This window comes from Mustelus asterias, chromosome 17, assembly GCF_964213995.1.
Source record: "Mustelus asterias chromosome 17, sMusAst1.hap1.1, whole genome shotgun sequence".
NCBI classification, from domain to species: Eukaryota; Metazoa; Chordata; class Chondrichthyes; order Carcharhiniformes; family Triakidae; genus Mustelus; species Mustelus asterias.
In genome coordinates this window covers 71,561,379-71,575,901 of record NC_135817.1, presented here as the reverse complement: position 1 = coordinate 71,575,901, position 14,523 = coordinate 71,561,379, and the positions used below count along the sequence as shown (strand labels likewise).

General features: G+C 45.5%; 2 protein-coding genes across 2 annotated transcripts in view; both read left to right on the top strand.

Moving 5' to 3' along the window:
• Positions 1 to 1,535, top strand: part of LOC144506605 (suppressor of tumorigenicity 14 protein homolog) — a 55,769-nt gene extending 54,234 nt beyond the window's left edge. The window contains exon 12 of the mRNA XM_078232953.1: positions 95 to 1,535. Within this exon, the coding sequence (XP_078089079.1) occupies positions 95 to 126 (32 nt within the window). The 3' untranslated portion in view covers positions 127 to 1,535. The remainder of the gene's footprint in view (positions 1 to 94) is intronic.
• An 8,880-nt stretch (positions 1,536 to 10,415) lies between these two features.
• LOC144506080 (ATPase MORC2-like) overlaps positions 10,416 to 14,523 on the top strand; it is a 40,832-nt gene continuing 36,724 nt past the window's right edge. The window contains exons 1-2 of the mRNA XM_078231896.1: positions 10,416 to 10,480; positions 10,568 to 10,621. Coding sequence (XP_078088022.1) covers positions 10,416 to 10,480; positions 10,568 to 10,621 — 119 coding nt within the window. The remainder of the gene's footprint in view (positions 10,481 to 10,567; positions 10,622 to 14,523) is intronic.

Below are 14,523 nucleotides of genomic sequence, written 5' to 3'. Positions count from 1 at the left end.
CAAGTTTTCATTTTTATAGATCTATTAAATGCAAGGGGAATAATGATGCTGTAAAGTTTTCATCTTAAAATCTGCTTCTTTATTTTTTTGACAGGTAATTATACATCCACCAAATTTCACTCCTGAAACTATTGGATTAGGAAGATTCTACTCATAAATACAATCTTTTACCAAATGAATGTCATCACAGATCTACATGAAAGTTTCAAAGCATCTCTGTTTGCAAGACCAATGTTTTGAGAATTTGTACTGTGCAGAAGAAATGTTTCCATCTCAATTGGTACCCAGCCTGATTTTCTACAAATCTTGCTCCTCATATCACTGAGGGGGCTGTCATTGACATGTGATCTTACAGTTGTTCTGTTGTTAAGCTGCCAAGTATATCAATGAAAAGAACATTTCTTTAAGAACAGTGAAAGTTACTGTGGTTTTGGAAACTAAATAAGCAATGCCATTCCTGATCCAATATGTGCTTTTAAACCCAACTCACTTCATACTAATGTTAAAAATTCGAACTCCTGTATGGCATAGTCTTCAGGTTCCCACTCAGCTCTGACTCCTAAGGAATTGAAACCACTCGCCCAATTCTATAAACGAGGCATCACACCCGCCCCTCGAATCAACTGTTCTTTCTAGGAGTCACCGTAGCACCTACTTTATGTAATCTCACGAGACATCACAAAAATATGAAAGGCGCATTTCAACAGCACCTTTCATAACATTGGGTCATCCCAAAGCGCTCTGGAAGTGCAGTCACTCTCATTATGTAGGAAATACAACACAATGGCTGGAATTTTACCGGCATGCCCACCCCTGTTCCGGGGGCGGGCGAGGCTCGGGGAACGGCATTCTCCCTTGGTCTCGGGTGGGATCGTACGAACCTTGGGCAGACATGCCGGTAAAATTCCACCCAATCTCTTTTTCCACTTTGCCCTAGAAATATTCCATAGGACCTTCAGTAATAAAAATAAAGTCCTTGAAATTCCTGGATCAATCTGCATGGATTTTGGATACACAGCTTTGGAACTAATGGAATTTCAGAACTGCATGATCCTTCCCCTTTTCAGCAATTCAGAATTCCTGCCACTTTTGAGCAGCTGCATAATATAGTCACAAATTAATGGGTATAGAATGATGCCTTAAATGAAAAAGATAAATCATCTGATGTATTTTCCTCATTTATGCCCTCAAAGACACTGGCACCTAAAACTCAAAGGCTGATGGAGACTGTACAGGTTAATTGCTTTCTGAAATATTGTGGACTGGCTACTATTAGTTTATTCTTCTTGTCCAAGATACCTTCTTTTGTCACAAAAGGAAAATATTGCTTACTTGACATATGAAATGTTTATATTATAAACAAAAATCTATTTTGTGTTTTTAATCATTTGTACAATATAATTTTTATAGATCTCATATTTTTTCACTTTTAACTCGACTTTTTATGGTTTTGGAACTTGTCAATTATTTGTATTTTTCCCCGGTAATCTTATTGTGAGATTTTATTCAAATATATATATTTATAGAATGTTCTGAACTGAAAGGTCAATATGTTTTCATTAGATATTGTTTTACTGGTACTTTATTGCTTTAACTAACAGGGCACAGACAACATCATTGAAGTCAAGGCAGGCATATACATTTTCATAACAGACATCTAGACCATGATCCTCAAGGCTCAGCTTCTGTCTCTAGCTGAGGCTAGAGGAGGTGGGGGTCTGCCTTCTAATCAACACCTCTTGGTGCCTAGACGTAGCAACACTGGTGAGTTTCTGCTCCACAGACTAGAATACCTGATGCTAAAATGCCGCCCCTACTAACTTCCATGGGAGTTCACCTATTATCCAGACAGCAGTTTACATCCCACCCCATGCGGATGTGAAGACCACGCTGGACGAAATATACACCACTATGAATAGCCTTGAGATAAAACATCCCAAGGCCTTGTTCATCGTGGCCAGGGACTACAATCAGGCCAAGCTCAAGAGCATCCTACCAAGATACCACCAACACATCTCCTGTTCTACCAGAGGCCCCAACATCCTAGACCACTGCTACACAAATATCAAACATGCCTACCACTCTATCGCCCACCCACATTTTGGCAAATCAGATCACAAGGCTGTGCTTCTGCTCCCTGCTTACAAGCAAAAACTGAAATGGGAGAATCCATTAAAAAAAGTTGTGCAATGTTGGTCTGAGGAATTGGATGATCTCCAATGGGACTGCTTAGAGTCAGTGGACAGGTGAATATTCAAAAACTCAGCAACCAACCTGAACAAGTACACTACTACAGTAACTGACTTCATTAGTAAATGTGTAGAAGACTGTGTGCCAAAGAAGCAAATCCATGTGTTTCCCAACCGGAAACCATGGATGAACAGGGATATCCACTGCTTGCTGAAGTCCAGGTCTGAGGCGTTCAAGTCAGACGATCCTGACCTATACAAGAAATCCAGACATGATCTAAGGTGATCCATCAAAGATGCCAAACGACAGTACCGGACCAAGCTAGAGTCCCAGGCTAGCTGCACGGACTCCCACCGACAATGGCAAGGTCTGCAAGACATAACAAGCTACAAGCATGTAAAGTCACCAGCACCAATGCACCCCTCCCCGATGAGTTCAATGCATTTTATGTCCATTTTGAACAAGATGTCAGCGAGAACATGCCTTCCTCCCCGGAAGCCTCAGCCGAACCTGTATCCGAGGTCATCATCGCAGATGTCAGATCAGCCTTCTCGAAAGTCAACCCAGAGAAAGCGACTTGTCCGGATGGGGCACTTGAATGTGACTCACCTTTCCTGCTCTCACAATCAATTAACACTGACACTGACACTGCACCCATGAGTAAAGAACCACATTCCTGACTTCTCCACCTGTTCCTGTCATGCTTGCTTCATTTCAAAGGCTAGCCTTTTCATCCCATCTGCTGGCAAGAGCATCCCTGTTCAGGCCTTTATGGTCCTTAGATATACCTGGAAGTCATACTGTAAGAGAACCAAGGGGCAGTCTTCCCACATTGAGACTCAATTATTGACGTTGTTCTCTCTGACCTGGCAGTTGGGGTTCTGCTCATTCTGCCCCCTGCCATGGTTCACTTAAACTCTGAGGCATGAAGAGTCCATGTGAGTCATGATCATGCCCTTCTCCGATTAGAAAATCCAGACTTGGATGCTAATACAATGGCTAACTCAAAAAGCCACGGCAAAGTCTATTCCACTGATTTTTAGATTCATGACAAGGAGCCAGCTTCATCCATTGCAAGTGGGTCTATCAGTTAAAATTCTGCCCATTGTCTCAGGTATGGACAAGGCTATCTCTGACTATTTGTATCCCTCATAACTTACTCCCTTTTCCCACTCACTTTCTTCTGTATCGTTCCTTGAAAACAACTCTCTTAAGGTTACTATTTATGTTGGATCTAATAAAAATCAGTGACATTATAGTTGAGCATTTGTGACATTTTGATAGGGCAGCAAATTTTAATACTATTAAATGTCATGCATGCTGAAAGATGAATCAGCAAATGTATAAACAATGACGAGTTCCTACGGGATTATATTAAGTGCCTTCCTTACATTGAGAATGCCACTAATATTTGATCAGTGGCCCCCCTTTTATGAAATGCTGATAGATCTGTAAACATTTTCTTCATTTTCAACATTTGGTTGGTTAGGGAAAACATTATTAACTTTGTGCTTGGATTCTGAAATCAGGCATATTTAAACTTTTTTTTCCTCAAGGAAAAGAAGGTTGACTTCATGATCAAGATATGCCGTTTGGAACATTGGGCAGAATTTTACTAGCTTGCCTTGCCCATCGATCGGTGGAGTGAGCCAAGAAATCAGGATCGTGCCCAATTTCTCGGCACTCGCAATCTTACCGGTCAGCTTCTCGCGCAGTTTCGCTGAGAAGCTGAATATGTTAATTTATTTAAATCTTTATTTACATCTATTTGGTGAGCCTGGTGCTCAATCGTCCGGGCTCACTTACCTTTATGGCCTCGCCGGGAGAGGTTCTCTCTGGCGAAGAAAACGCCTGATCCCCATTAACAGTTGTGTTGTCCTCGCTGGTAGAACTGGAGGCCATTGAGGCCCCTGCCAGGGAGGCCAAGGGCAAGGGGGTGCCCCTTAGGCAACGTCAGGCTGGCAGTGTCAGCCTGGCACCTTGGCAGCAGTGCCAGGGCAGGGCCTGAAGTGGAGGGCCGGGGTCTGGAGTGGGCAGGCTGGCCAGGGCAATCTGATCAGGGACGGAGGGGGGACTGCTGCGTACTCTGCATTGCGATTGGTGGGGAGAAGGAGGAGGGCCCGCTACTGCTCTGCGTTACATTCGTGGGGGGGGGGGGGCGGGGAAGAGAAGGGGGGGGCCTGCTACCGCTCTGTATGCAATTGATGGGGGAGGGGGGGTGTCATTGCTCTGGGCAGCAGGGGGGGGCAATATTTCCAGGCGATGTGGGGCTCGCAATCAGCTGCAGGTCCCTGCAATTGTAAGGGGAGGGTTAATTGAGGCTGCCTGCAGCAGCAGAGGGCTGACAACTCTCTCCCTCTGTCAGGCTTCTGCTGTTGGAACTACATGCAACCACAGACGACTGCACATGCACAATGGCTCCTTCTGCTGCTGGCTGACAAGTTTAGCCCCGCCTACTGCCTTTGGAAGCTTGAAACAGTCTATCCCATTTTTACCTGCACTATGTCGGAGGAGCGGGCTGGATGAGCCCCGACGTGCTGGCTGAGCGCGCGGGGGTGACCGTCCGGCGCGCGGTCAAAGCCATCCAAGACCTTAGGACGGTCGTGCTCGGCCCCGAGTGCGCACGCGGTCTGGAGGCGGCGCAGGCGTGCGGTGGGATCCCGCCCAAGCGTTCCCCTGCTCGGACGGAATTTCACATTGGCCCGAAGCCTAGACCTCCCCCCCGGGTCAGGTGCCCCACTGCATGTGCCGCCTCGCGGAAATGCCCTCCGTGCCCTTTTCCACCGCGCGGAGGCGTTTCCTGTACGGGCTGCTGCTGCACACCTTTCACTACCGCGTCCTCGCCCGTCGCCCAGATACACCTTGGCGGGCCTTGTTGCCGCCGGGCGGCGGAGGTCCCCAGTGGCGGTCCCTCTACGGAGGGATCTCCCCCAATTATCTCGGGGACCTGGGGTGGAGGGTGCTGCACGCGGCAGTGCCGTGCAACCGTAGGTTTTTCCGGTACACGGGCTCCCGAGACTGCCCTTTCTGTGGCCTCGTGGAGTCCGTGGACCATGTCTACGTTCTGTGTTTTAGGCTGCACACCCTTTTTGGTTTCCTCAAACACCTCTTATTGATGTTTTGTTTGCACTTCAGTCCCATGCTCCTGATCTACGGGCACCTGGTGCGGAGAGGGGCGGGTCGGGATGCCGACCTCCTCGTGAACCTGCTCCTGGGCCTGGCGAGACGCGCCATCAATAGGTCCAGGCAGCGGGCGATCGACGGGGCCGTCCATCCCGACTGTCTGCCCCTCTACCGCGGCTACATTCGCGGCCAGGTGTCTCTGGAGAGGGAGCATGCGGTGTCCACGGGCGCGGTTGACGCCTTCCGCGACCGCTGGGCGCCGCAGGGGCTGGGGTGTATTATCGACCCCGATAATCACCTTTTGGTTTGACGTTTTAAGTTTCCTTTCGACTTTGATTTTGGTTCGGGCTGTTCCCCCCTTCCTTTTGGGGAGCCGCCCCTTTTACTTTGTCCCTAAGTTAATTTGAGTTTGTTTACTTGATTGGTATCAAAAGAAATACCTGCACTATGTGCACAAGGTTGGGTGTAAAAATTCACCCAAAAAACAGATCTGCAACTCTCTTATTTTTGCACTAGCTGGACAATTAGAATTTTTCCAAGAAAATTCTGCCTGCTGTAGACCATTTTTGGCACACTGGACGCAAAATATATGGAAGTTTCTCTCCTCCGCCTAGCTGAACAAGTTCTATCTCTCAACAACTTCTCCTTTAACTCATCCTGCGTTCTCCAAATCAAAGGAGTAGCAATGGGTATCCACATGGGTCCTAGCTATGCTTGTCTTTTTATGGGGTATTCCTTGTTCCAGGCCTACCCAGGTCCCCTCCCACAACTCCTTTACCAGTTCATCGATGCCTATTTGGTGCTGCTTCATGCTCTCATCCAGACCTCGAAAAATTCATCAACTTCGCTTCCAGTTTCCACCCCTCCATCACCTTCACCAGGTCCATCTCAGACACTTCCCTTCCCTTCCTTGACCTTTCTGTCTCCATTTCCGGCAATAGACTATTTATCAACATCCATTACAAGCCCACTGACTCCCGCAGATATCTGGACTACAGCTCTTCACACCCCACATCCTGTAAGGATTCCATCCCTTTCTCTCAGCTTCTTCGCCTCCATGCATTTGTTCCAATGATGCCACTTTCCAAAGTGGTGCTTCCAATATGTGCTCCTTTTACTTCAACCGTGGATTCCCATCTACAGTTGTCGACAGGGCCCTCAACAGCGTGCAGTCCATCTACCGCACCATGACCCTCACCCCCTCACCTCCCTCCCAGAACAAGGATAGAGTCCCTCTTGTTCTCACATTTCACCCCGCCATTTTCGCCAACTCCAGCATGATGCCACCACCAAACACATCTTCCCTTCACTCTCTCTGTCAGCACTCCACAGAGACCATTCATTCCGGGATAACCTAGTCCACTCCTCCACTGTACCCAACACCTCTCCAGTCACTCATGGCACTTTCCCATGCAATTGCAGAAGGTGTAACACCTGTCCCTTTACCTTTTCTATGCTCACCATCCAAGGTCCAAAACACTCATTCCAGGTTAAGCAGCATTTCACTTCTACCTCTTACAATTTGGTGTATTGCATTCATAGAATCATAGAAACCCTACAGTGCAGAAGGAGGCCATTCGGCCCATTGAGTCTGCACCGACCACAATCCCACCCAGGCCCTACCCCCACATATTTTACCCGCTAATCCCTCTAACCTACACATCCCAGGACTCTAAGGGGCAATTTTTTTAACCTGGCCAATCAACCTAACCCGCACATCTTTGGACTGTGGGAGGAAACCGGAGCACCCGGAGGAAACCCACGCAGACACGAGGAGAATGTGCAAACTCCACACAGACAGTGACCCGAGCCGGGAATCGAACCCGGGACCCTGGAGCTGTGAAGCAGCAGTGCTAACCACTGTGCTACCGTGCCGCCCAATGTGGCCTCCTCTATATCGGAGAGACCAAGCGTAGACTGGGTAATCGCTTTGCTCAGCACCTTCGGTGCGCAATCAGGACCCTGACCTTCCGGTTGCTTGCCATTTTAACACACAATCCTGCTCCCATGCCCACATGTCTGTCCTTGGCCTGCTGCAACGTTCCAGTGAAGCTCAACGCAAACTGGAGGAACAGCATCTCATCTTCCGGCTCGGCACTTTACAGCCTTCCGGCCTCAACATCGAATTCAACAACTTTAGATGATTTGCTCTACCCCACCTCGGCCCTCTTTGTATTCATTCTATTTTATTTTATTTTTTACTGTTCTCTACCTTTTATTTCTTTATTGTTTTTCTTCCCCCCCCCCCCCACTCTTTACCCCAACTCAGCCCTTCCCATACCTTTTCTCCCCCACTTCCCCTTTTCTACATTCTCTCCCTGTCCCATCTGTCCCTGCCCTCCTCCAACATCTTCATCTGTCACACTTACAGCTTCTCTGCTGATTGGCCATTCACACCCTTTATTAGTAGTCTTTTCCCCTGATTTCTGTGGCTATGACTCATCTTTCATTCCCTCCCCCTGCAGTATAAATATTTCCCACTTTCTATGTCTTTTAGCTTTGACAAAGTGGCATCTGGACTCAAAACATCAGCTCTTTTCTCTCCTTACAGATGCTGCCAGACCTGCTGAGATTTTCCAGCGTTTTCTCTGGTGGAAGTTTTGAATAGGGTGTGAAACTAAAGTCACAAAGTGTATTTATTAGTTACAAGTAAGGCTTGTTAACACTGCAATGAAGTTACTGTGAAATTTCCCTAGTCACCTCAGCCCGGCACCTGTTTGGGTCAATGCACCCTAACCAGCACATCTTTCGGAGTGTGGGAGGAAACCAGAGCACCCGGAGGAAACTCATGCAGACATGGGAAGAACATGCAAACTCCACACAGACAGTGACCCAAACCGGGAATTGAACCCAGGTCCTTGGCACTGGGAAGCAGCAATGCTAACCACTGCGCCACCATTCGGTCCAGTGTTTAGAAGCTTGCAATAGCCAATTTGTTTTAAATTATAGAAAAAGTTAACGGTCAACGGGATTCACCCCTTTACAATGCTGGAGATATAAAACAGAATATGCAAATTTCACAATGGGCAAGGAATTAGAGGCCATGGGTTTAAATTAATAAATTCCACGTTAAAATAGATTTTAGGTCTTGCTTACCTTGCGGGATAGATGCAGTGCTGACTCCCAAACCAACATTGAAGAAGAAATAAAGTCTTCCAAAAGAACCAAAACGAGCCTCTGATTCGTGTTCACTTCATGATAAACTATTTTAAATTTAACTCCTGCATGAAATCAATGAGGAGCAGTTCAATGTAAGACCATATCTGGTCATTGGGAGGCTATTGCCACGCGTCCATGGTCCTCCACTGCTCCCCCCCACCCCCCCCGTGCGCCTCACACCTCGTGAGAGGCCCAGGTCCACGTGCCACAGGCGGAGCACGCGCTACCAGGTATCATCCCTCCCGCCCAAAGCCACAGGTGAGAGCTAGAGTTGCCGCAAGGGTACCAGAGGCTGGGACAGATAGTCCACATCACTCAGCGGAGTGCATTCGGTGCTGTGGCTACCTGCACCACGTTGGTAAGTGGTAACTTCTTCTTTCCACCGTCCAAGGGATTATCTTTGAGAAAATGCATTTGATGTTGCTGCTGTTCTTGATTGTGTGACCTTTTGTTTGGGAATGTTTTGCAGCCATTCTTTAGAAACACCCAGTTTCATTTTGCATCTTCAGAAAATGCTGAGTTTCTCCAGCGGTTTTTTGTTGCTTTTCTCAGATTCCCGCATCCGCACTATTTGCCTTTATCATTTTGCATCTTCTCCGATTTACTCGGGCAGAGAGGGTGGCTGCGTATGTTGGTTGTTTTGAAGTACTTTAGGTTGTGGTAGCTCAGCTAAGAAACTGCTCGATTGTCACAGCTCTGACCTAGGTAAATATAGAATGCGACATTAAAAATAAATAACTATAATGTATTTGCACGCATTTCATTTAGCTGTACTGTTGATTTGGAATCGTCCTGTATTTTCCCTGACTGACATGAGATACAAAATAATCCTGGAATTAAACGAAAATCCTGGTAATCTTAATCCATGGTTTTTAGCCAGTAACATTTGTAATGTGGTACCACATGTCCATGTGTACTTGCATGTATGACTTTCACGATAAACATGGCTTGAGCGGAACTTGGAGGTGGTCCTATCTCCTTGGGCGGCACGGTAGCACGGTGGTTAGCACTGCTGCTTCACAGCTCCAGGGACCTGGGTTCGATTCCCGGCTTGGGTCACTGTCTGTGTGGAGTTTGCACATTCTCCTCATGTCTGTGTGGGTTTCCTCCGGGTGCTCTGGTTTCCTCCCACAGTCCAAAGATGTGCGGGTTAGGTTGATTGGCCATGCTAAAAATTGCCCTTCGTGTCCTGAGATGCGTAGGTTAGAAGGATTAGTGGGTAAATATGTGGGGGTGGGATTGTGGTGGGTGCAGACTCGATGGGCCGAATGGCCTCTTTCTGTACTGTAGGGTTTCTATGATTTCTATGATCTTGCTGCTCACAGGCTTCGTAATTCTTTGTTAACTTTTTCCTCTGACATTTGATTCTTTTGTGCACGCTGAGTTAAAGCTGAAATGAAATGTTTTTGGTGGAATGCAAACTGATTGTTGCCAAACAAGTTCTTGATCAGTGGATGTTGCATAATGGCAGGGCCTTCCATGACTTTGTTGATATGGGTGGACGCTGAATAAATTGGTAATTGAATAGAACATAGTTGGGCAAGTCTTTACATTTTTGGTTACCTCCCTAATTTCTTAGCTGTGATAACATAGCTGGAGGAGCACCTAGTTCTGATATGCAAGTCTTTTGTCATTGCAGCCAGGATGTTGTTAGGGCACATTCTCCACTGCATCCAGAGCGCTCAACCATTTCTTAATCTCAAATGGAGTGAACTGAGTTTACTGGACATGGGCAGATGCTGGGCTCTTGGCAGAAATTTGAATTAGGTTAACCACTTGTCATTTGTCTCTGTTTTAAAATAGGGGAAGAAATCTTGCAATCTTAATTTGAACTGATCTTTGTTTATTTTCACCATTATCGAATGAAGCTGGTAGGAATTTGGAGTACTACAACGTCAGCTGCTGGCATAACTTAGAAAGGTGTGGTGAAAGTGAGGATAGAAATGGCAGACAAGTACCATGAGTTATCCAAAGCTCACCTTACCTGTGACTATCTTCATGCAAACTCGTAAGTAAAACTGAATAATTCATGTTTACTTAAATTTTTGACTGCGAGGAGGAAAATTACTGATGTAATGGTTTTAAACATTTACAGAACCACACATGAATTCCTCTTTGGAGCATTGGCAGAATTGGTGGATAATGCAAGGTATAGTAATAAATATTACTGTCAAGAGCCTAGACATATGAATAATCAAATATTATGCTTTATATTGTTAAGTCCAGCTTGAAGGTATCTTAACTGAAGAAAGCCATGTTTCTTTTTTTTGTAATCAATCAAAAGGTCAAAACTAGCCGAATAGTAAATAACATGAAATAAAATTAAACTAAAATAAAATCCGAAGATGTGCATGTTAGATTGATTGGCCATGCTAAGTTGACCTTAAGTGTTAGGGGGATTAGCAGGGTAAATATGTGGGGTTATGGGGATGGGGCCTGGGTGGGATTGTTGTTGGTGCAGGTTTAATAGGCTGAATGACCTCCTTCGGCTCTGCAGGGATTCTATTCTATGAAATACTGAGAATACTCAAGCAAGTCTGGTAGCATCTGTGGAGAGAGAATCTTTGTGTTCTTCCATCAGAAATGGGAAACACAAGAAATGTAATAATCTTCAGCAAGGGAATGGGAGGCTGAGGAAAAAGAACAGTGAAGGTCAGTGATAGGGCGGAGGGCAGGAGAGATTAAATTACATAAATTTTCATGTTACAAAGTGAGTGATAATGGGACAAGTAAAGAAGCAAAAGATGTAAGTGGAGGAGGTGTGACTGACAAGATCCTGAATATCTGCTGGCCGAAAGAAAAGGAAACAAGGGAATCAAAAAAAGCCAGCAAAGAAGTGGGAAACAGAATGCATCACGATCTAAAATGTTGAATCCAGAACGTTGTATAGTGCTCAGTCGAACAATAAGTTGCTGCTCCACGAGCTTGCTTTTGCACTGTGGTGGGTATGAGAAATCATGAAGATAAATTGGAAGGTTGCATCGCCCAAATAGATGTGACAAATTGGAGAAAATGGAAAATGGAATCGAGTCTTTACTGGGAATGGGGCATGAGAAAGTGTTGTCAAACGTTAGTAGGATTATAGTGAATATTGATTAAAGTAAATAATTCGAAGTCTTTTATTGGCAAGGTGTGCCAAAGGAAGAGGATGTATCCTTTGGTGATAGTCAAATGCAAATTTATCTGTTTTCCAATATAAGAAATCTGTTACGAAAGAGGATTTCATTGCTATTGTCAGACCAAAAAAAAGGTTTCAGGCCCTGAAATTCTGTGGGGGTTCTTCTGGTCTTCGGTCATAACTTGGGCAGGAGAGCAGCGAACTATCCAGGAAAATGGCAGCGACCGGGCATGCCAGGTCTTTGTTGTTTCTCGCAGCTCTCACAATGACACGCAAGGTGCTGAAATTCCACTTGCTCATTTGGAGGAAAATGACCGGTCGGCTGGGAACCCTATCAACCTGCTCTCGTACCTCAGAAAGATGTGTTATGGATGTGGAGAGAAATGGTAGGATAACAAGATGTGTTTAGAGGGAGTGTTTTAAAACTTTTGAGTGTAGCGATTTTTAGTAACAATCACAAAGCAGGCTTCTGCGTAAGTTTAAATGAGAAGAAAATATAATGTTTAGTCATACCTTGGCCCGAAATGCAAATGAAACAAACTCTCTCCCTCACACACACACACAAGTAAAGATGGAATTTAGAAACAGAGCATGCATTTAAGTTGTTAACAGAAATAGAAACAACTCTCAAGATTAAATTTAGTCCTTTAAGTTGTGTGCATTGCAGCCCTGGATGGATTCTCTCTTGTGATTCATCGGATAATTGGAAGCTGGAAGCTTCAGGATTTCCAGACAACGTCACGGCCAGGTTTCTGCAGAGACAAATCTTTGCAGGTGAAGACAGATTAGCCCGTCTCACTATCAGAGTTGACAGATGTTTTAGCAGGGTTATGTTCTTTGTGCTGGCTTGTTTCTCACTGGTTCTTGTTTCAGATTTGTTATTTGAAGTCAGTTTTGATCATTACACAACATGATCAATACTTCTATTGTCCCCACAAATGATTCGAAGTAGAAGCCATTGCTACAAAGTGGAAAATGGTGGATGGTCATTTTGTGATAAATTAGTTTCTCTGCAACTCTTGGAGTATTGAGCTTGCGGCTGGGGACGGGGAGCTGCTGTTGAGTACCTGTTTTGTACCCAGGCAATGGGGCATTACATTCCAAAAGTGGTTTCATATTTTGGATGAGTTTTTCAAGGGAGGTTCTTCTACCCATGGATATTTATATTTTAATTACTTTTCTTTGTGCAGAAGATCACCTGACATTTGTGGCCAGCTTCCATATTGCCCACTTTTTGAAGAGGCCACATCAAATAGAGTCCAGGGGTGGAATTTTCTGGCCGTTCACACCAGCAGGATTTGGAGATTTGGCTGAGTGCCAAATTCTCCATCCTCACTTGCAGGAGTGGTGGGATGTGAAAGGCTGGAAAATTCCAGCCCATATCTTGAAAGTTAGTAATATGATATCCTTACTGGGCATGGCCGCTGTAGGCATTGTAGTGGCAATGTTCATGGGATGAGGATTTACTGGAAAGCTGAGTCATTTATTGCTCCTTGGCAATTGAGCTACTGTCTCGATCTTCTGCGGTCTGGTGTAGGTAGATGTATAGTGCTGTTATGGAGCAAGTTTCAGGATTTTGACCCAGTGACAATGAATGGTGATATACTTCCAAGCCAGGATGGTGTGTGATTTGGACAGGAATTTGCAGGTTCCGGTGTTCCCAAGCATCTGCTGCCCTTATTTTTGTAGGTGGCAAAGTTCACGGTGTTTGAAGGTGTGAAGGGACTTTAAAGTAAGGGATTTTAGCAGGTTGAAGTGCATCTTGTAGATGGTACACATTGCTGTTGGTGGGGGTGGGTGTGTTTCAGGTGGTGGAGAGGGTTTCAGTCAAATGGGTTTCTTTGTTATGTGTCAAGCCTCCGATTTTGTTGGAGCTGTACTCATCCAGCCAAGTGGAGCATATTCCATTATACTACTGATTTGTGCCTTGTAGATCATGAACTGTCTTTGAGAAGTTGGGAGATAAGTTGCTCATCACAGAATTTTCAGCCACTGACCTGCTCTTTTAAGCATAGGATTTATCTTGTTAATCTAGTTCCGTTTCTGGGGTGATTGGTAAATATAGTAAGAGTTTTAACAACACCGGGTTAAAGCCCAACAGGTTTATTTGGTAGCAAATGCCATTAGCTTTCGGAGCACTGCTCCTTTGTCAGATGGAGTGGATATCTGCTCTCAAGCAGGGCACAGAGACACAAAATCAAGTTACAGAATACTGATTAGAATGCGAATCTCTACAACCAACCAGGTCTCAAAGATATTTAAGATAAAGATCTTTAAGAACATAAGAACATAAGAAATAGGAGCAGGAGTAGGCCATCTAGCCCCTCGAGCCTGCCCCGCCATTCAATAAGATCATGGCTGATCTGACGTGGATCAGTACCACTTACCCGCCTGATCCCCATAACCCTTAATTCCCTTACCGATCAGGAATCCATCCATCCGCGCTTTAAACATATTCAGCGAGGTAGCCTCCACCACCTCAGTGGGCAGAGAATTCCAGAGATTCACCACCCTCTGGGAGAAGAAGTTCCTCCTCAACTCTGTCTTACACCGACCCCCCTTTATTTTGAGGCTGTGTCCTCTAGTTTTAACTTTCTTACTAAGTGGAAAGAATCTCTCCGCCTCCACCCTATCCAGCCCCCGCATTATCTTATAAGTCTCCATAAGATCCCCCCTCATCCTTCTAAACTCCAACGAGTACAAACCCAATCTCCTCAGCCTCTCCTCATAATCCAAACCCCTCATCTCCGGTATCAACCTGGTGAACCTTCTCTGCACTCCCTCCAATGCCAATATATCCTTCCTCATATAAGGGGACCAATACTGCACACAGTATTCCAGCTGTGGCCTCACCAATGCCCTGTACAGGTGCATCAAGACATCCCTGCTTTTATATTCTATGCCCTTCGCAATATAGGCCAACATCCCATTTG